Here is a 21,603-nt window from a genome sequence, read left to right as displayed (position 1 = left end):
CAAATGATTATTTATGTTTGTGATATATGTCACATGACTAATTGGTAATATCACCTATTATTCAGATATTTAATTGGTGGCGTGTAAAATATGAAAAATAGAGGATTTTGATTCCTGTTAAAGGAGTATGACCATGGTATTAAATAAATTTATATATTCTGCTAATTTAGTGAGACATCATTCCCCTAAAAAATTTTACTATTTTTTCGTTTTTTTCATTTTATTATTTTCTTTTTTTTTAAAGTTACGGTTAGCCTTGACCTCCTTTAACACATGGCGGAAGCATAAATGCTGCAGAGTTGTGTACAAATCAATGATAAGAGTTTACGTTGTTGGATAGCTGTGACGCTAGATGTCGCAGAGAACGTTGGGAGACCGGAAGAGTCCCTGGATCGTCGTTTGCCGGTAGTGCTGCAGTGCGTATGAAACGCAGCCCTGCGGAGGTGTCGACGGGGTAGCAGACGTATACTCCCCCGCAGACCGAAACGCTACCTGAGCTCGTAATATGTAATGGGGGATTATAATTTTAGTATCGCTTCTAACGTTGCAGCTCTATCTCCGGTTGATTTTAAGCAGAATTCTACAAACAAATCTTTCTTTGCAACTGAATCAATCTCGCATACAATGCAAGATGATCTGCTGCTCAGCGAAAAGCCAAATCCTACCGCTACCGGCAAGCAGTCTGAAGCACAGCAGCAGCCATCTCCAAATGGCGAAACTGTTGTCAGCAATGGTGAAGGAACTTTGGATGACTTTACTGGTAATAAATCGAAAAAACGAGGACGCCGATCTTGCAGTTAACAGCCAGATCGAGAAGCAGATAGAAACATCAACAACAGGAAGTGTAACTACTCCTTTGCAGCTTGAATTTTCGGATAGTGCTGCCATTACTACTTCGGCACCTAGTTTTTGGTCTGGTGTAGCTAACGACGACACATTTAATCCTGGAGTTTCACCTCTTAAAAGTACGCTTTCATTCCAGAACTTCCCCACCACATCAACAATTAATCCAGTTTTCAGCACAAGTCTTGGACCTCAGATAAGTATACCTCAGCCTCAGCCTCCACAGAGGCGAGCGATCACTGGTGCTCATAATTTCAGTCAAACTAGACATCAGCAACCTCAGTCAAATTTATTTAAAACCTTTTCTAATTGGAACAGCCCGCAAAATACTTCTTGGTCAGCTCCACAGACACCAAATGGGCTTTTACCTTGGAATGCTGTAAATTTGGCGAATCAGAAACGGTCAGTGCCAAATCTGAATCCAGTTTGTACTCAGAAGAAGCCACCACCATCTGTTGGACAACACTCAATGGTTATTTCGCCGTCCAAGTTTAGAAGAAGCACATCGTTACCACTTGGGAAACAATTCCCACATTCATTTGGCGGAAATCCAGCTTTCGATATCTCTGCATTAGATGATAGCAGAGATGGAAGTATGATTTTTCCTTTTCAGGTAAGATTGAATTATATTTCTTGCAGCATACAGTTTATCAATCAACATTATGTAATGATAAATTATGTGTTGACAATAGCTGAATTATATTCGTTTAGTGTATAAAATGCCCAAGCATTTACAACTTAATTTGTTAATGGAACTTATTTTTAGTCGCCATTCCAGGAATGATTGGATTCCTAATAAATATTGAAAATGCTATTTATTTGGCTGACGTGATATCAATTTTGACCCTATATATCTGTTGGCAATTATTATGAATTGGGAATTGCTTTTTTTTGGTTTGATGTAAGTACTAAGGACAAATAATTGTAACACAACTACTTCAGCAATGTCATTATGACCTATTTAATCATAAAACATTGCTATATTTTTTCATGTATTTATATACAATAGTGTAATAATAACAGATTTAATATTTAATGTAAATGATCATTACTGTTCAAAACAGGCTGGACAAATTTTTTTGAACCATGCTTTCAAATTGGTTTGGAACATTTTGTACAAAACGTACTTGTTTTCCTCTCCTTCAAGTAGAACGAAAATGAGTACTATTAAGAATTGAGTGAAAGGAATTTATTCACAATTATATATCAAAGAAGTTGAATCAATTTAATCACTAAATACATTAAACACTAAGTGCTAGATCAGTCTCCTACCTTCAGTGGTAGAGCTAAGAAATAGGGCCCATATTCTGTACAATTTTTTATATAGCCAATGGCAAAATAAAAAATGAAACCACTCAAATAATTACCATATTCATATTTAATGCCCACTTTCTCTACTGACTAAACAACACTTATGTTTCTGATAAAGTAGTTATTGAGTATAGACTTAAATATTAGGAGTCTCTGCACTCAGTGTATTTTATAGATTGATAAAAATTTGTTAGGCTAGTCTGGCCAATTCATAGTACTTGTGGGTTGACTACTTTTAAGCAAGCTCACCCCCCCCCCCCCCACACACATTTTTTAAAATTCTGTTACAGTTACCTGATGTTATGCCAATTGCTAATTCGATAATTGTAGATTTCTTAAAATTATAAAAAAAAAAAAAAGGTGAGTATCATAATAAATTAAGCTATGCTATCATATTAAGCCAATTGCTAGTAAATTGATGGAGTTAGTGTACTTGCCATTCTGATAAATAAAATATCATATTTCTCAGATATAATATTCTTAATATATTGAAGCTTTTTGAAATAATTCAAGCTCTGCTATCAAGTTTGTTTGAATTTTTAGCAGGAGAGTTACACGCTTAATATTTATGTCGAACTTACTCAATAATGAGTTCAGTTTATCTTAAAAGTTACATGGTTCAGTTTTGTTCTCACACTTTCTCTCTGGCAGGGAAATTAGAGTAACAGTTGAAACGTAATGCTGTGTGCAATGAAATATATATATGTTTGTCAGAAATATCAGTTATTTTCTCTATACAGTTATCTTTTGTAACCTAAGCATATATAGCTCTATACAAGGTAAGATTTCTTTATTGAGAATTCTTGCATTTGTAGCTCATCCAAGATACTTGAGTTTTTAGCTTTAGTGATTTTTTGATTAATCACTTAAATTATGAAAATTCAATGCAGTATAGTATTTTAAGCATATTAATTATTTCTGCATACATAACTATGTCCTTCAGCCAACTTATTTTGAGTTTCTTTTGATAACAATAAAATTACATAAATTGTATTCATACATTAGGGCTTTTATGGAAAGATTTTTGCTAGCTTTTGCCAAAGGCAGGTATAAAAAGAAAATTTCCATTCAAAATCAGGTAGTTCTGATATTCTGTTTAAGAATGTATAATATTTGATAAAGTATATTAATGCCACAAAATTTGTAATTTGATAATTGATAATGTTCCCCCTCGCTTCGAGAGAATTCTGTTACACATTGCATCAATCTGATTAATGTCATGTGTAAGTAGTGGCAAGCTTTCTCTGTGTTGTTATATGAAAATGTTAGCACATTTTATATTTTTAATTTTTATTATATTTTTGTGGAAGTAACCCGACCTAATTAAACATTATGTTAAAGTATTCCTGAGTTAAGTGAATTTGAGATATACGAGTTTATATATAAGTCATTTGTATTCTCTGAAATATATTTTTTTGAAATATGCATTTCGAGTTATTTTTTAAGCAGCCTCCCACTATGACTTTTTTTTCTTTTTTTTAATTAAGGAATTTTTGAAGTGAAATTTTGCAATTTGAATGCTGTACATATATTAAATAAAAACATGTAGAAATTCGCCAATAATTTCTGCAGAATAGCCTGTATTTGCAACATGATTGGACATTGAGGAAGCATTAGGTGATTTGGGAAACCACTAGCTTGGAGGGATTTCCAGACTAATAGATCAGTAGCAGAGATGTAAGTGACTCTTGCTCTGCTCTATTGGAGGATGCAGCAGGGACAAGTCGGAGATACATCACGAACATGTCGGGGATTAAAAGACCTGCTGGCATACCTCACGGAAAAGTAAATACACTAGCTGTGTTAGGGTTACTAAGAGTAAAAACAGGTGCATGTATACTTGTGTGTGCACTAATGCTAGGAATTCATCATGACTCAAATTCATCAAATATATTAAACATATTTGAAGTACTGGTTAAGTTATCAAATACGTATGGACATTATTGGAATATCAGAGACATGGTGTCACTCAGACTTAAGTGGCTGCACAGTTTGAATGTGGGAAGTACACTGTGTGCAGAAGGATATTTATTTATTTTTGTATTGCAGACAGTTCTGGCCTAATGAAGACAAACCTGCTATGTGTAAGTGTGAAGTACTGAATATGGTATAAGCCAATTAGTGTTGGTGCATTATAGCCTCTGAACCAAGGAACAATTTAAAAAAATAAAATTCATCAAACCCAGCCAATCACTGTAGTGGTGGGTAGGTAAGTGTCATAGTGTAGTGACATGCTACATTGTTCATACTGAGTGATTGATCAGTTAGTCCAGGCAGGAAGAACCTGATATTAGAAAGGACTAATGTGGAGGAGTTATGGTCTTACTTAAGAAGCACATAAAATCTAAGGCAGTGCATCTAGCTGATATGGGTGGCCAGTGCAGTGTTGAGTCCATTTGGTTTGAGATAAGCACTGGGAAAGCAAAAACGAGGGTAGGACTGTGTTGTTGGCTCATTACTGTTATGACTATACAGACAAATAGAATGCACCAACAAATCAGAATGTCTTATAATGGGGGATATCTATAATAGTAAATAGTAGTAGTAGGAATTTTGTGGATATTTTTGATGACTGTTTTCTGCACCAGAGTAGTAAGAGAAAGAAATATTTTTGATCTGATTATCAGCAGTGACTTATCATGCATTAAGAATATCTAGGTAAAGAACCGCTTGGTCGAAGTGAACATAATATATGTTCACAAATATATTCAGGCTTAATGTCCAAGTTTGCAGACGATACGAAGGTTGGCAGGGTTGTCAAGGACACTACTGACACTATGCTACTGCAACAGGATTTGGAAAGGTTGAGCAGATGGGCTTCGACGTGGCAAATGAAGTTTAACATTGACAAATGTAAAGTACTACATATGGGAAACAGCAACCCCAGAGCAACGTATCAACTCTGTGGTACTACACTGACAGTGGTAGAGAATGAAAGGGACCTGGGGGTGGTTGTGCAGGCAGATATGAAGTTCTCTGAGCAGTGCAGACGGGCTGCAAGAGTAGCTCATGGTGTATTGTCAATGATATATAGGAATTTTTCTAGCAGGGATAAGGAGGTGATTATTCCCTTGTATAAAGCAATGGTCAGGCCACACCTAGAGTACTGTATACAGGCCTGGAGGCCTCATTTCAAGAAGGATGTAGAGCTACTGGAACGAGTACAGAGAAGGGCAACTAGATTGGTGAATGGGACAAAGGGGTGCTCTTACGAAGAAAGGCTTAAGTTTTGCGAATTACAGTGTCTGGAAACTAGGCACCAGCGAGGTGATCTGATAGAGGTGTACAAAGCCTTGAATGGTTTGAGCATGCTCAATGCTGATGGGATTCTTCCTCTTGCTCAGAATAATCACCTGAGAGGGCATAAATTCAAATTGAGGAAAGACAGATGTAGGATAGATGTGCGGAAATTTGCCTTTAGCCAGCGGGTGGTTGGTAGGTGGAACAGACTTCCATCCCTTGTCGTGGAAGTTGATAGCCTAAATAAGTTTAAGGCTCAGCTGGACAGGTATTTCGAACGAATAGAGGGGTGAAGTGGAAGTGGTTATTTTTATTTATGTTACTTTCTTGTTTTTTTTTGGCTGATGCTGCATAAGCTTGCTTTCTTGCATCAAATGCCTCTACTAATGCTAAATGCTAATGCTAATATGATTTATATTTAAAGATATAACTACGGTCAAGGGGAAGTGATTTTGCTTTTCTAAAGGTGATTACAGCAGTCTTAAATTCCTTTCAGCGGGACCAACTAATGATGTAACCAACTACAACTTCTAAATGGGAAGTATTCATAGCAATTGCTAAGCTTTTTATACCATCTAAGAGAGATGATTTAAGGTTTAGACCTAAATGAGTCAGATGAACTGATGATACTCATGGCGGAGAAGAAAAATTGGTAGGATGCTTATAAATTATCAGATGACACAATCCTACAGTAGATGTAAACTGCTCTGCAATCAAATCACAAAGCAGGTTAGGAAAGCTAATGCAGATTAAGAGAAGTTGCTGGAAAAAGAATGCAAAGAAAAGTAGCACGCTGGGATGAAGGGTTTGAATTGCAGTGGTGCAATAGATATGAGTAGCTTAACTGTCGATGAACCTGCTAAAGTTGCTGAAAACTGATTAGATATTTTTCATCTACATTCACACATGAAGAATTTTTCTATGGATGGGGATACTGAAGTGTATCAAATTCTGGCAGGGAGCTGAATGATTTTGTGATAACTGAGCAGAAAGTGGAAGAGAAATTGAAGTTAAATGTAAAGAAAAAAAGGCACCTGAGTGGATGATATCTATGCAGTTATATTAAGAGAGAGGCAGCAGAAGACATAAGCAAACCTTTAGACATAATTATAAAAGCGTCCTTGGATTCAGGAGAGGTTCCACTGTACTTCAGATATGCAAATGGACCCAATTCACAAAGGGGGATAAAGGGTGACATGAGTAATTATAGATCTGTTAGGCTTTTGTTTCAAGGAAAATTATGGAATCACTGGTTATAGAAGTAATGCAGGACCACCTAGAACAGGAATGCAATTAGAGTGCAATCACAGCATAGATTAATTAAGGGATGATTTTGTGTGATCAGTTTGATTGGATAGTATGGTGTAGTAACAAAGGAACGGGATGCAAAAAATGTTTTTAACATTGTATACTTAGATTTCAGAAAAGCTTTTGATACTGATGCACATAAAAGACTTCTGTACAAATTGGCATAGTGTGGAATTAAGAGCAAGCTACTACTACTATGAATGAAGGGATGGTTGAGTGGGGGAATACAAGGTGGTTATGACTGGGCACTGCCCTTCTTGGACTAATGTTATTAGCAGAGCCCCCAGGGTTCAGTGCTGGGCCCCATTGTTGTGTTCTGTATTTATTAATGATATTCATGAAGGCATGTCAGACTTATAATATTCAGGTTGGCAGGGTTAATGACAGTAATTAGGATATGCTACTTCAACGGCCTCCGTAGCCGAGTGGGCAGGAGCGGGAGTGCAGTAGCACACGCTCTTTGAGTAGACCGGGGTTCAAGCCCCTGACTGCTGAATACGGTCGATCTGCCAACCCGCACTGGACCAGCGTGGCAGATTACGGTCCATTTCCCTCAACATGAATTGTTGAGGAGGCTTCCATCCTGCAGTGGGTTGATAATGGCTGCACTTTACTTTTTTTTTTTTTTACTTCAATGAAATCTAGAAAAATTAGACAGATGGGCTGAGTTGTGGCAATTGAAGTTTAACATTGACAAAAGTAATAATCCCAGTAATCCCAGAATAACATAAATTGTGTGATGCTATGCTCAGAGTAATGGTGAATGAAAAAGACCTGGTTTGGAGAACTGCGTAGTCAATAAGAAGTTCTCTGAGCAGTGCAGACAGGCTGCTAGGAGAGTTCTGTAGTTTGTCAATGTTATATAGTAATTTTGCCAGTAGGGATATGAAGGTGATTATATCATTGTGTAATGCCTACAGGTCTGGAAGCCACATTTTAGACTGGATTTAGATCTGTAACAATGGATGTAGATAATTACGAGATTAGTCAGAGGCATGAAAGGGTTTCTCTTCCAAGAAAGACTTCAGTCAAACAATTTGCAGCTTCTGTGAGGCATCAAACCAGGCATCTGCGAGGAAATTTGAGTGAGATGTTTAAAGCTTTGAATGGATTGAGTAAGATCAATGATGACTCTTGCTCAGACAGCACACATATGGGGAATTTAAATTTAGAAATGATATTATTATTATTACACCATTATTATATATGGTGAAAGGAAGCCTGAGGCTTATGCTGCACCAGCAAAAAAAAAAAAAAATTTTTGAGTACCGAGAGAGAGAGAGAGAGAGAGAGAGAGAGAGAGAGAGAGAGAGAGAGAGAGAGAGAGAGAGAGAGAGAGAGAGAGAGAGAGAGAGAGAGATGCCAAAAAAAAGAGATGAATGATGATATCTGGCTCACGACCCTGGGTGTGCCAAGCCCATATGCACCAGATGTGAGCCACTAGGGTTAATAGAGATGCATAAATTTGTCCTCAGTCAGCAGGTAGATTGCTAGAAGAACAGATTTCCTGGCATTGTGGAAGTGGGTAGTTTGAATAATTTCAAGGGAGAATTAGACAATTCTTGGAAGGTAGAGACAGGTGGTGTGGAAAGTGGGGTTTTTTTTTTTCTGATGTAATGTAAGTTTGCTTTATTGCATCACTTGCCACTACTGGTATACTAATCAGCTGACTCTTTTTCTATGTTGTGGAAATGAACATGCATAGTGATTTAATTTTTCGTTTTATGCATTCTTAATGTGTACTGCATCTTTAATGTTGTTCATTAGGTATAAATCATTTATTCACAACTTTTAATTGTGGTATTTAATACATACATTATGGACTATTTAATATCGGTGTATAAACACCATAGACAACTCTTAAAGGAAAACTACGATAGTAGTGTAGTGTAATGGGCATCATTTCAACTGTATCTCTAATAAGTGTTACTTATTCGAGGCAGTGCAATACATGGTAACTTGTTGTGAGGGACAAGCACAATATGAGATACAGTTGAAATGATGCCCATTACACTACTATCGTAGATTTCCTTTAAGAGTTGTCTATGGCATTTTTACACTGATATTATATAGATAAATATAACTCTTAAAAATATTATGTCTAGCTGCATTTAGTCTTACTTATACATTATGGACGTATCAGATTAAATGTTTTTTATGATTATAATAATATTCTAATTCAAAATGCTTTTAGAACGTTAATGTGAAGAAGTACATAAAAACCGGTTTGTTAAGGTGCTATAGTACATAATATAGTTTTTTTTTTTTTTTTTCATTTTGTATGGGAATTAATTCTGTGCTAGTAACTTTGATTTAATTGTTGTATTTTATGCATTTTTAATTTGTACTCATTGTTAATATTTATGATGTGTTAATTGTTTATTCACAAGTTTTAAATGCTGTATTTAATACATATGTTATACATAACAGATTAAATGTTTTTTTTTTTATCTAAATATAATAATATTCTAATTCAAAATGCTTTTAAAACATTAATGTGAAGAAATTCATCCATGAAAACAAAAATGGCTTAAGATTGTGTAATACATAATGTATCCCTTTTGCATTATTTTCTGTGGGAAAATGATTTTCAAGATGCCTGTTTTCATCTTGTAAATTTCCAGGAATGCATCAATTGCATAACTCAAAGGTTACCTGCAGTGACTTTAATTATTGAGATTCAAAGTTGTCATCAAATTTCTAGCAAAAGCTTATTTTTCATATTCAAATTAGGATTTCAAGTTATAACTATTTTCGAATAAAATCAGCTAACATAACCCTACAGTTTAAGTTACTTTAATAATTAAGGTAGTAATATTATTTTACTGTAAATCTGTTTGTTTATAATGATGTGATGGTAATATGTATTAAAATTTTTGTTTCATGAAGAATGAGAGCACCTTATCAAACCTTGCTGCTCAGTATTTACTGAAGCTCTGAGAAGCATAGTCCCTGATATTAAAATTTTGTAAATATTTGCTGGTAACTGCATGGAATGATTGCAATAAGTGTGTGTGTGTATTTTATTTATTTTTTATTATTATTATTTTTTTTAATTTCTTTTTAGGCACATTTACATATATGTGCATAAGCCCCTATTGTCTTCACTGATGTCCATCCGTCTGTCTGCATGTCACAGTTTTCTTTTTTCCATACAATTTATATGTGAAAAAGAAATTTATAGCTTAAATATAGTTTTAATGCAGTATTGTTAACTTTAGACAGTCTGGCATGCTGTGTATTGTGTTAGGTGACTTGTGAACATATTGTCACTTGAGAAGAGAGAGATGTGTGTGTATATTTATATGGTTTATGGACCAGGGCCACTGCTGTTATTAGCAGAAAGAACCCAGTGATCATAATGGATCTATAAGTTAGTAGATAGAGAGGAAGAGAATAGGAAACAAGCTAGCAAAACAGGAAGGAAGCTTTTCTTTTTGCTTTCTGCCTCTGTCAGGTCAGCCATGAAATATATGTTTGCCTTACACCTGCTTATCACTACATTTAGGCCTAACTACTGCCGAATTCAAAATTGTTTTACCAGTTATGCCATGTGCTATGTACACCGATGAGCCAAAACATTATGACCACCTACCTAATATGATGTTGGTCCTCCACGTGCAGCCAAAACAGCTCGTACCCAGTGAGGCGTGGACACTACAAGATTTCTAAATGTCTTGTGGTATCTGGTACCAACATGTAACCAGCAGATCCTTTAACTCCTGTAAGGTCTGTGTTTGAGTTGCTGTTCCAACACAAACCACAAATGCTCGATGGGATTGATGTCTGGGGAATTTGGAGGCCAGAGCAATACCTGGATGTTCTGCGAATCAGTCTCGAACAATCTGGGTGGTGTGGCATGGCACATTATCCTGCTGAAAGACTGCACTGCCAGAGGGGAAGACCATTACCATGAAAGGGTGTACCTGATCAGCAATGTTTAGGTAGGTGGTAGACGTCAGAGTGCCCTGTACATGGATGACTGGACCCAGGGTATACCAGCAGAACATTGTCTAAAGCATGACACCGCCATTGCCACCTTGTTTTCATCACATGGTGCATCCAGGCACCATCACTTCCCCAGGTAAACAACGTACCTGGCCGTCCACATGGTGCAACAGGAAATGTGATTCAACAGACCAGACGACCTTCTTCCAATCGCTCAAGGTCCAGTTTCAATACTCGCGTGCCCATTGTAGGTGCTGTTGACAGTGAACCATGGTTAGCATGGGCACTCAGAGCGGCTTGCGGATACGCAGCCTCATTTTCACCAGGGTTCAATGTACTGTGTGTTGTGACACATTACTCCCGTTGCCAGCATTCCAATTACCGGCGAGTTGTGCCACTGTCACTGCCGCCTTCCTATTTCCACGTACCATCTGGGAGAGCCTTCACTCACCTCAAGCATCGGTGAGCCATGGTCATCCAACACTTCACTTGCAGTTTGTGGGTTTTCCCTCCTTGGACCACTTTCGGTAAGTACTAACCACGGCTGACTGTGAGCACTCCACCAGCTGTGCTGTTTTGGATATGCTCTGACCCAGTTGTCTAGCCATTACAATTTGGCCTTTGTCAAATTTGCTTAAGTCCGCTGCCATCTGAAGAACAAAAGTAACACTGATTAAAGGAGCTCAGTATCAGGTGTTTTTTATACCGTGTCCCGACCTGCATATGCACCGTAGTTCACCTGCAGTTGCTTCGATTTGCATAACAATTCACAAGTTGTAATGTTTTGGCTCATCGGTGTATATTTCACATCAGAAACAGAGGTCTTGCTTCTTGCTGTCTTTCCTGTGGTTTTGATGGTTGACCCTTGATGAAGATATTGAAATCGTTGATTTTGGCATTAAGTACTTCTTTTTTTTTTTTTTTCTTTCTTATACTTTCCATGGCTTCCGTAGTTCCAATTCCTGTTTTGCTACTTCATTTCCTATTCCCTTCCTCTCTATCTATTAACTTATATATTGGCTGTGCACACACACCCACACATAGACAAAATGAGTAGAAGTGACAAATATGGAGGTATAGGTAAATTATGTTTTAAAAGTTAAAAAGGTTATATGGCAATTGTACCTATGCGCACTAAGCAGCAGCTAAGGATACAAAAGTATATATTTAAATTAGAAATAAGAAGTAATAAAACGAGACAAATTGCAAAGAGATGGAATTTTAAAGAACACAGGGTGCCAAAACTAGTAGGAAATAGAAAAATTAAGATAGAAAATAGGAAAAGAATGTGAAGAACCTAAAAGATGAATTGAATTATCTGAAATTAAGGGCTGAATTAATAAGCCAATTAGGAGGAAAGAAGCTAAAGGGAGAAAAATATAATAATTAATAAATTACAAAGAGATAGCAAGTATAAAATAGAAGGTGAAAAAATAATTTCATTGTAAAAAATTCTAGTAATAAGGGAAAGAAAAATAAAAGTTAAAATATTTGATGCAAGATATAAAAGATTGATACATAATGCAGGTATTCATTGGGGGACTACCTGATTATGTGTCAATAACTTGCATTTCTATACATATAAGAAAAAAACTTAAAAGGAAACTCTAAAAAAAAGAGTAAAAAAAAAAAATATTTTTTTTGGTAACAAAAAAAGGAAGTGTGAAAATAATAAATTTCCCCTAAAAAGCTACCTTACTTATTTTTATGGAAGATTTATTGCTTTAACCCTCCATTTGTTTCACTCTTTTTTTTAGAGTTTCCTTTTAAGTTTTTTTTTTTTTTTTTCTATAATTATATGCATGTATAAAAATTCAGTTTATTGATACATAATCAGGTGTAGTCCCCAATGAAATACTTGCATTATGTATCAATATTTTATAGCTTGCATCAAATAATTAAAATATTTTAACCTTTATTTTAGCATTTTTCTTACTATTAGGTTTTTTAACATCAAATCATTTTTCCCATCTTCTATTTGATGCATGCTATCTCTTTGTAATTTATTAATTATTATTATTTTTTTCTCCCTTATAGCTTCTTTCTTACTAATTGGCTTATTAATTCAGCCTTTAATTTTGGATAATTCAGTGCACTTTTAGGTCCTTCACATTCTTTTCCTATAACCCTTGGGGCTCACATCTTGTGAGTATGGGCTTGGCACACCCAGAGTTCTGGGCTAGGCGCCTCCGTAGCCAGGTGGGAAGTAGCAGCAGTGCGCAGCACACGCTTCTTGATTAGACCGGGGTTTGAGCCCGTCACCACCAAATACGGAGGATGCAGAAAGGTCAGGGAATGACCACCCAATATTCCCGGAGCAATATGGCCTTAGTTGCTAATGCTCCTAAAAACCAAATAACAAACAAACAGTTCTGGGCTGGATATCATCATTCTTCTTTTTTTTTTTTTTTTTTTGTGATTCCCTCCTATTTCTCTCTCTCTCTCTTTCTCACTCACTCAGGGTACTCAAATTTTTTTTGGCTGGTGCATCATAAGCCTTAGGCTTCCTTGCACCTTATGGCTAATAATAATAAAATCTTCTACCTTAATTTTTCCATTTCCTACTAGTTTTGGCACCTTGTGTTCTTTACAATTCCATCTGTTTGCATTTTGTCTTGTCTTATTACTTCTAACTTATATATAATATTGGTGTAAACACACCATAGACAATTCTTAAACAAAAAACTATTTTAGTTGTGTGAAGGGCATCATTTTATCTGCATCTCATATTGTGCTCTTCCTTCACAACGAGCTGCCATGTATTGCACTACCTTGACTAAGTAACGCTTCGCTAAAAGAGAAGACTATTATTACTTATTCTCGGTGGACACCACCACCCAGACGGCACTGTTTCATGGCCTTTTATCCGTCGGTGGGTGGGAGGGCAGGTACGGATAAAATGATGCCCTTCACACTACTAACATAGTTTTTTGCTTAAGAGTTGTCTATGATGTGTTTACAATAATATTATATAGATCATTATACTCTTAAAGATATGATGCTTTGTTCCATTTAATTTTACTTAAACACACACTGAGTTATCACTGAATTATGACCATCCCTATGAAAACTGAATGTGAGCCATTGACCACGAGAGTGCAAAGTTAGTCGACCTACGTAGCATAGATAAGGTGTAAGTGGTTCAGTAGGTAGTAAAATTCTGAGCACGATGGGTGAAAAGAAGGATTTATCGGACTTTGATAAAGGACAGATTGTGGGTGCTACGAGCTGTTGCCTTGATTTTCCAAATGGCTGAACTGGTGGGGTGTTCGAGAGCAGCCGTAGTTAAAGTGTACCAGGACTGGCGTCAGAATGTTCAAACAATGACTTGGCGGCAAAACTGCAAAGGTCAGAGAAAGGTCGATGTTAGAGTTGAGAGCTGGGTCCGACGACTCATACAGGCGAACAGGTACAGCACTGTTGAAGAGTTGACTACCCAATACAACATGGGCCAACCCTGAACAATATGTGGCATGACCATGTGTTGCACGTATGGGCTATATCAGCAGACAACCCCTATGGCATCCTCTCCTAACCAAGGTTCATCGGCATAAAAGATTGGTTTGGTTTGGTTTTGATTTTATTGGCGCATTAGCTACTAAGGCTATAATGCGCCGGCATAAAAGACTCGCCTGGTGCAAAGAGCATACAAGTTGGACATTAGAAGACGAAGGTATGCTAGTTGGATGAGTCACGTTATTTACTCCAAACCGTGGATGGTCGTGTACAGATTTGACGTCAACAACATGAGGCTCTTGGTCCATCATGCATGGTATCAAAAGTGCTGGCTGGTGGAGGCAGTTGTACGTTGTGGGGCATGTTTCACTGCAGGAACTTGGATCCCTGGTGCATGTGGAATAACGTATCGTTGGTCTCCACTATTGTCAACTGCTTGTTGACTGTGTACACCCCGCTATGTTACACTTTTTTTCCCAAATGGCAATGGTGTCTTCCAAGATGACAATGCACGAGCCATCGTGCACTTGTTGTAGTAGTAGTAGTGGCATGTGATGCAAGAAAGGAAGTGTATGCGCTTATGCAACATTAGCTAAAAAAAAAAAAAAAATTACACAATTCCCTCCAAATGCCTGTCCAGTTCCTCCTTAAATTTATTTAACCTATCAACTTCCACAATGACAGATGGACGTTTGTTCCAGCAATTAACCACACGTTGGCTAAAGGCAAATTTCCGCACATCTGTTCTAAATCCGTCTTTTCTTAATTTGAATTTATGCCCCCTTAGGTTCATAATCTGAACAATTGGAAGGATTCCATTAGAATTCAGCGTGCTCAACCCATTCAAAGCCTTATACACCTCAATCAGATCACCGCGCAGGTGCCTAGTCTCCAGCCACTGCAATTTGCAGAACTTAAAGCCTCTCTTGGTAAGAGGATCCCTTCATTCCCCTCACCAATCTTATTGCCCTTCTCTATACACACTCAAGCAAATCTACATCCTTTCTAAAATGAGGCCTCCAGACCTGTACACAGTACTCAAGGCGTGGCCCGACCATTGCCTTATACAGAGGGACAATCACCTCCTTTTCCCTGCTAGCAAAATTCCCATATATCATTGACAAAACCCCATGACCTGCCCTGGCAGCCTGTCTGCATTGCTCAGAAAACTTCATATCTGACTGCACAATCCCTCCCAGATCTTTTTTATTTTCTACCACTTTAAGTGTAGTACCACACAGTTGGTACGTTTCTCTGGGGTTACTTTTACTCATATGCAGCACTTTGCATTTGTCAAGTTTAAACTTCAGTTGCCACTTCTTAGCCCATCTGCCCAAATTTTCTAGATCCTGTTGCAGTAGCATACAGTAACAACCCTGCCAACCTTTGTATCATCTGCAAACTTCGACACTAAGCATGATATACCTTCATCAATATCATCGATAAATATACAAAACAACAGTGGAATCAACATCGAACCCTGTGGGACTCCACTAATAACATTAGTCCACGAAGAGCAGCACCCATTCATTACCACCCTCTGTCTTCTCCCACTCAACCATCCTTTTATCCATTGTAGCAACTTACCCTTAATACCATTCTGTTCCAATTTGTACAATAGTCTTCCATGCACAACAGTATCAAAAGCTTTCCTGAAATCCAAATATATATCAAAATTATTTTTTGCATCCACTTCCTTTGTAACCACATCATAATATACTCTCAAATTTCTCAGACGACACTTTCCCTTAACAAATTCATGCTGTGTCTGAATTATTGCTGCAGTCTTGTTTAGATGATCCTGCAATGCATCTTTAACCAGTGACTCCATTATTTTACCTGGATCAGAAGTTAAACTAACTGTTCTGTAATTACTCATGTCACCCTTTGATCCCACTTTGTTAATTGGGGACACATTTGCACATGTCCGTGGGACTTCCCCTGAGTCCAAGGATGCTCTCATAATTATGGCTGTGGGTTTGCTTAGTTGCTTTGCCGCCGCCTTTAATATAACTGGATAGATCCCATCCACCCCAGGTGCCTTTCTTATGCTTAACTTCAACAATTTCTCCTCCACTTTGCTCTCAGTTATTACAAAATTATTAAGCACCCTGCTACAATTTGATAACCTTCTGCTATTTTCAAACCTTAATAACTCCTCATGTGTGAATGTAGATGCAAAATACTCATTCAGTTTGTTTGCTATCTGAGCAGGATCATCAACAGTCGAACCATCGATATCAAGTGGACCAATCAGATTCATCCCCTTTCTTTTAGAGTTTATATAAGTAAAGAAAGCCTTTGCCAAAGATTTCTCGTAATCTCCCTTTGCCTGCCTAACCTCCTTTGTGACCTGATTACAGACTAGCTTATATCTGCCATAGGCTTCTGAGTCGCTTGATAATTTATATGCATCCCGTGCATTTTTCTTCTTTGTCATGAGTCTCATTAGTTCATTTGATAACCATTTAGGCCTAAACCTTAAACAATATTTCTTAATAGGTATGAAACTTTTAGTAGCTTCCACGATTAATTTCTTGAATACTTTCCAATTAGAATTTACTGTTGGTAACATCGTCAGTTGATCTCACTGTACAGAATTGAAAAACTGTCTGAGACCACTGTACTCACCTTTAATACGGAAGCAAAAACCCTTTCCTTTACTCCTGATGGTAATTATATCTTTAAGTAAATCCCACATCAGGACACTGTGATCACTGCCTAGTGGTTCCTTTATCTGCAAATTCTTAATACACAAATGATCACTGCTGATAACCAGATCTAGAGTATTACCCTCTCTGGCTGCTTCTCAAACATGCTGCTGCAGAAAACAGTCATCCAATAAATCCACAAAAATCTTACTAGTGTGTGAGTGACCAACCCACAAGTTCCAGTCATTATCTAGGAAGTTAAAATCCCCCATTATAAGACATTCTGATTTACTAGCCCACTGTATTTCTCTGTTCAATTTTTCATTGTACTCATTCAAGTCATTAGGCCTATAACACACTCCTACTCTTATTTTTTGCTTTCGCAGTGTTTATGTCATAACCAAACTTACTCAACAGTGCACTGTTCATCACTTCTTTTGATTTTACGTTTTTCTTAATTAACAGCATGACACCTCCTCCCTTCCTATCCTGTCTATCCTTTTTCTACAAATTGTACTCCCCAAATTCCAATTTTGCATTCCTAATATTAGTGTGACACCACGTCTCTGATATCCCAACAGTATCCGCCTTTGATGTCTTGACCAACACTTCAAATTCTTCAAATTTATTTACTATACTTCTAGCATTGGTATACATGCACCTATTCCTAGTTGCCTTGACATATCCCATATACCCACCTGTTTCACGATGACTGCCATCAGTCCCTGAAACCCCCAGCACTCTCCAGGTCACTACTTATTCTAATAGAAGTTGTGCAAGAATCACCTTCACCTCTGCCTGCGGCTACTTTTAACCTTTTAGTCTGTGAATTCCCCAAGCTAGCAGTTTTCCGACCCACCTAACACTGCCTCAATAGCATCAGAAAATATTCTTGCACCCTTTCTATTTAAGTGTATCCCATCCCTGTTGAAGCAGTCTCTCCTGTTAACAAGCATCGACCATGCTGAAAAAAATTCTACCCCTTGAGCCTTGCACATTCCCTCCAGGGCTGAATTGATTGACAAGGCTCTCATCATGTACTCCCTCCTATCGTGTCTGGGAAGAATTGCAGACACATTCAAATTTAACCCTGACTCATGACTTTTTTGCAACATTGACCTGTACTTGTTATGTAAATCTGCAGATCTCCTACTCTTAATGTCATTGGTGCCAACATTTACAACAGTATCACCTTTTGTGCCCTTAAAAGATGACATATGCTTTACAACGTCATCATCTTTTGCCGGAATGGTTTGAGTAACACAGTTCTGACTTCCAGAATATCGATTGGCCTCTGAACTCCACTGATATTAATCCCATGGAGCACCTTGTGGGACACTATGGAAAAGCATATCAGGCATCTGGATACACCAATCACCTCCATACCTGCTTTGCTGACTGCATTGGACAGCTTGGTAGGCCATACCTCCCAAATGCTTCTGACATCTTGTCTCGATGTTACGTCGGATAGCTGCTGTACTGACGGCAAAAGAAGGACCTACGAAGTAATTGGTAGGTGGTCATAATTCAGTGATAACTCATCAGTGTGTGTGTGTGTGTATATATATATATATGAAAGAGAGAGAAGAAAAGACAATAATTAAGTTTAGAGAATGTAAAACTATGGAGTTTTAATGTGTTTTATAAAGTGTATCTTAGTAATTAATCACTAAGGCGATAACTATATATACTTTTTTGACTTCTGCTAATCACGAAAAAAGAGAAAAAATTTAATTTAATAAAAAAGATCAAAAATGTGCCTGAAATGTATCATGTTGCATACATTAACTACTTTCTTTTTATTGAGGTTATTAGGTAAAAGAATACTGTGTGACAGCTTGGAGCACTGTAATAAAAAAAAGTTATGGACCCAGTCAAGATTTTAAGAGAAGGGAAAATTAATTGAAAAGAACAAATTAGGGATAAAACAAAGGTACATGCATCCATGCTTAAAGAAATTCAGTAATAAGACATTCACTTAAGCAACATTTTCATAACCCTCCAACATTATTTTGTACAGGGTAATTGGAAATCCTTACCATGTATGGGAGACCAGTTATTTAAAGTATGGTTGAGGTTAACATTAAAAGATAATGTGTAATATCACAAATTACACATTAATAGCATAAAATTTCATTGTAACTTAAATCTGAAATATTTGCTTCCACCAGAATAGTTTTCCCATAAATAGTGGCCAGACTATTATATTCCATTATCCAAGGAAATAACTGTCAGATACATTACATTTGAGTCACATTAAATTTGCTCCCTAGGCCATATATGCATTATCTTATATGCTATGCATAACTCTCTAGGCCATATATGTGTTATCTTATATGCTATGCATAACTTATTCTGTTCTCGGTAATTGTTATCTAATGAAAATACCACAGTAGAAATTCAAATAAAGTGCAAACAAATAAACTCTAACATAAAAACTGCCACTTGCCTCAGTTAAAAGGAAATAGCTTTGGATTTACCTGCCTATCCCAATGAGCTGTGTTACTGTCACTGGGAGATGAGTTTCCACTAACAAGGATTTTGGCTTACTGCTCCTACTGTTCTCTGGAAGATTTTAACAACAAAAATATTAAAGCAGGAGAAACAGTCCATCATAAAATAGAATCAATGAGTTAGTTTCAAACAAGAGCAAGTGGCCTTCTCCAAATCTGAGCAAAAGTTAACACAGTTGACACATTTTAACAGCTTAACATGGTTAACATAAATTAGCATAGTTGGACAAAAAAATATGAAGTGCACACTTGGCTTTTCTCTGTCCATGGGCTGCTCTCAGACTAACCGAACTGAAAATGTCTGGGTGTGGGGCTTGGCCCAATCAATAAAACAATCTTTGTAAGAAACTTTAATAAATTAAACTTTGCCAAGTGAAGTATTTAATTAGTTTATTGGTATGAAAAAAAAAAAAAAAAAACAACTAGATTCAAACAGTCCCAATAACTAAATTTATTGGGACTGTTTCTGTCTAATTCTGGCTTATGTTACCCATTTATGTACTAATTCAATGGAAAGGTTCGGCGAAACACAAGTAGTTGCTCTTGACATCTCAAAGGCTTTCGATCGAGTTTGGCATAAAGGTCTTCTAAACAAGCTTCCATCTTATGGTTTGCCAACTGTTTTTAGTAATTGGATATCCAGTTTTCTCTCTGATTGCTCACTGAGGGTGATAGATGGCTCTCTGTCTTCTAACTTCTCCACTAATGCTGGCGTCCCCCAAGGTTAAGTTCTTTCTCCCACTCTTTTCCTGTTGTATATTAATGACCTTCCATCGACTGGAAATCCTATCCATAGTTTTGCCGATGATGGCACATTGCATTCCACTTTCCATTTTGAGAAACCTTGTCCTGCTCAATTAGCTTCAATTTCTTGAAAATCTGCTACCAATTCCTTAAATGCCGATCTTCAGGTAATTCTCCAGTGGGGCAAAGACAACTTATTTGATTTCAACACTTCTAAAACTCAGTCTTGTCTTATATCTTGCAAAAAGGATTCTTCTGCTCCTATGCTTATCTTTAGTGACACTCCGATTTCTAGGCAAAATGATATATCTCTTTTGGGGATTACCCTGACTTCTAATCTCTCTTGGCACAAGCACATTACAAATATTGCTTCCTCTGCATCTAAAAAACTTGGTTTTCTCTTTCGCTCTCAGCGTTACTTTTCTTCCGAACAGCTGCTCACTCTGTATAAATCGCAAATCTGCCCTGCCATGGAATATTGTTCCCACATCTGGGGTGGTGGCCCCAAAACCTCTCTCAGGCTTCTTGATTCCATTCAGAAGAGGGCAGTTAGGTAAATTAATGATTCATCTCTAACAGAGTCTCTCCACTCGCTTTATCATAGACGTATTGTTTCTGCTGCATGCCTCTTCTACAGATATTTCGATGGGCACTGTTCTTCTGAATTGGCTTCTATAATTCCCGCTCTCTCTTTCAAAAGTCCGAACACTTGCTGCCATCAGCCAACATCCATTTACTGTCCAACTTCAAACTCACAGAACCAACTTTTCATCTTCCTCGTTTATTCATTCAACTGCCATTTTCTGGAACAATCCTCCATATGTATTTCCTGAAAATTACAGTCTACAGAAGTTCAAGTCCATTGTCAACAAATATCTTCTTTCGTCTTCTCAACCTCCAACCCAAGCACGGTACTATAGGTTCTAATACCTCTGGTGTTTGGGGTTTACATAAAAAAAAAAAAAAAAAAAAAATTAATTTTAATGTTCTTGAATTCCTTATAAGTCGAATTAGTTAATACTTGAACATTTGGGAAGAATCTCTAAGCCACATGACTTTGATTCCTCCCACTGATTTGCTTAATTCTAAACACTTTCGTTATTTATGCTGGCTTTTACTTCTTTTAAGTTCATAAGTGTATATGTTATTGTTAAAGCTTAAAATCTGGTAAATCCTAGGATATACTGGATTTCGCATATAGCATTAATTAAAATGTCAAGCTGCAAATATCAAAAATTCACTTCAATGGTTCCACATCAGTTCACTTCCTTTTCTGATTTTTAAACAAGGGTTTAGAGGGGATATATATCAGCAAAGTTGCCTTGTAAAATATTCACCATATTTTGAATATAGCGAATATGTAACATAGACAACCTTTAGCATTAGTTGTATATTATGTAAGAAAGCAAGCTTATACAGCATCAACCAAAAAAAAAAAAAAAATTCCTGTTTCATCCATCCAGTTACTCCAAATGTTTGTCTAGTTGAGCCTTAAATTTATTTAAGCTATCAACTTCCACAACAACAGATGGAAGTTGTTCCAGCAATAAACTACCCACTGGCTAAAGGCAAACTTCCACACATTCTAC

General features: G+C 37.0%; 1 protein-coding gene across 2 annotated transcripts in view; it reads left to right on the top strand.

The window, feature by feature from the left end:
• Positions 1–406: 406 nt before the first annotated feature.
• LOC150078409 (cytoplasmic polyadenylation element-binding protein 2-like) overlaps positions 407–21,603 on the top strand; it is a 405,982-nt gene continuing 384,785 nt past the window's right edge. For both annotated transcript variants that reach the window (XM_090385295.1, XM_090385294.1), the window contains exon 1: positions 407–1,456. In XM_090385295.1, the coding sequence (XP_090241421.1) occupies positions 632–1,456 (825 nt within the window). In that variant the 5' untranslated portion in view covers positions 407–631. The remainder of the gene's footprint in view (positions 1,457–21,603) is intronic.

Source organism: Mastigoproctus giganteus, chromosome 11 (genome assembly GCF_048544385.1).
Source record: "Mastigoproctus giganteus isolate SK-2022 chromosome 11, ASM4854438v1, whole genome shotgun sequence".
In the NCBI taxonomy this organism is placed as follows: Eukaryota; Metazoa; Arthropoda; class Arachnida; order Uropygi; family Thelyphonidae; genus Mastigoproctus; species Mastigoproctus giganteus.
Note: the sequence above shows the minus strand (reverse complement) of the source record. Positions and strands in the feature narration are given on the sequence as shown.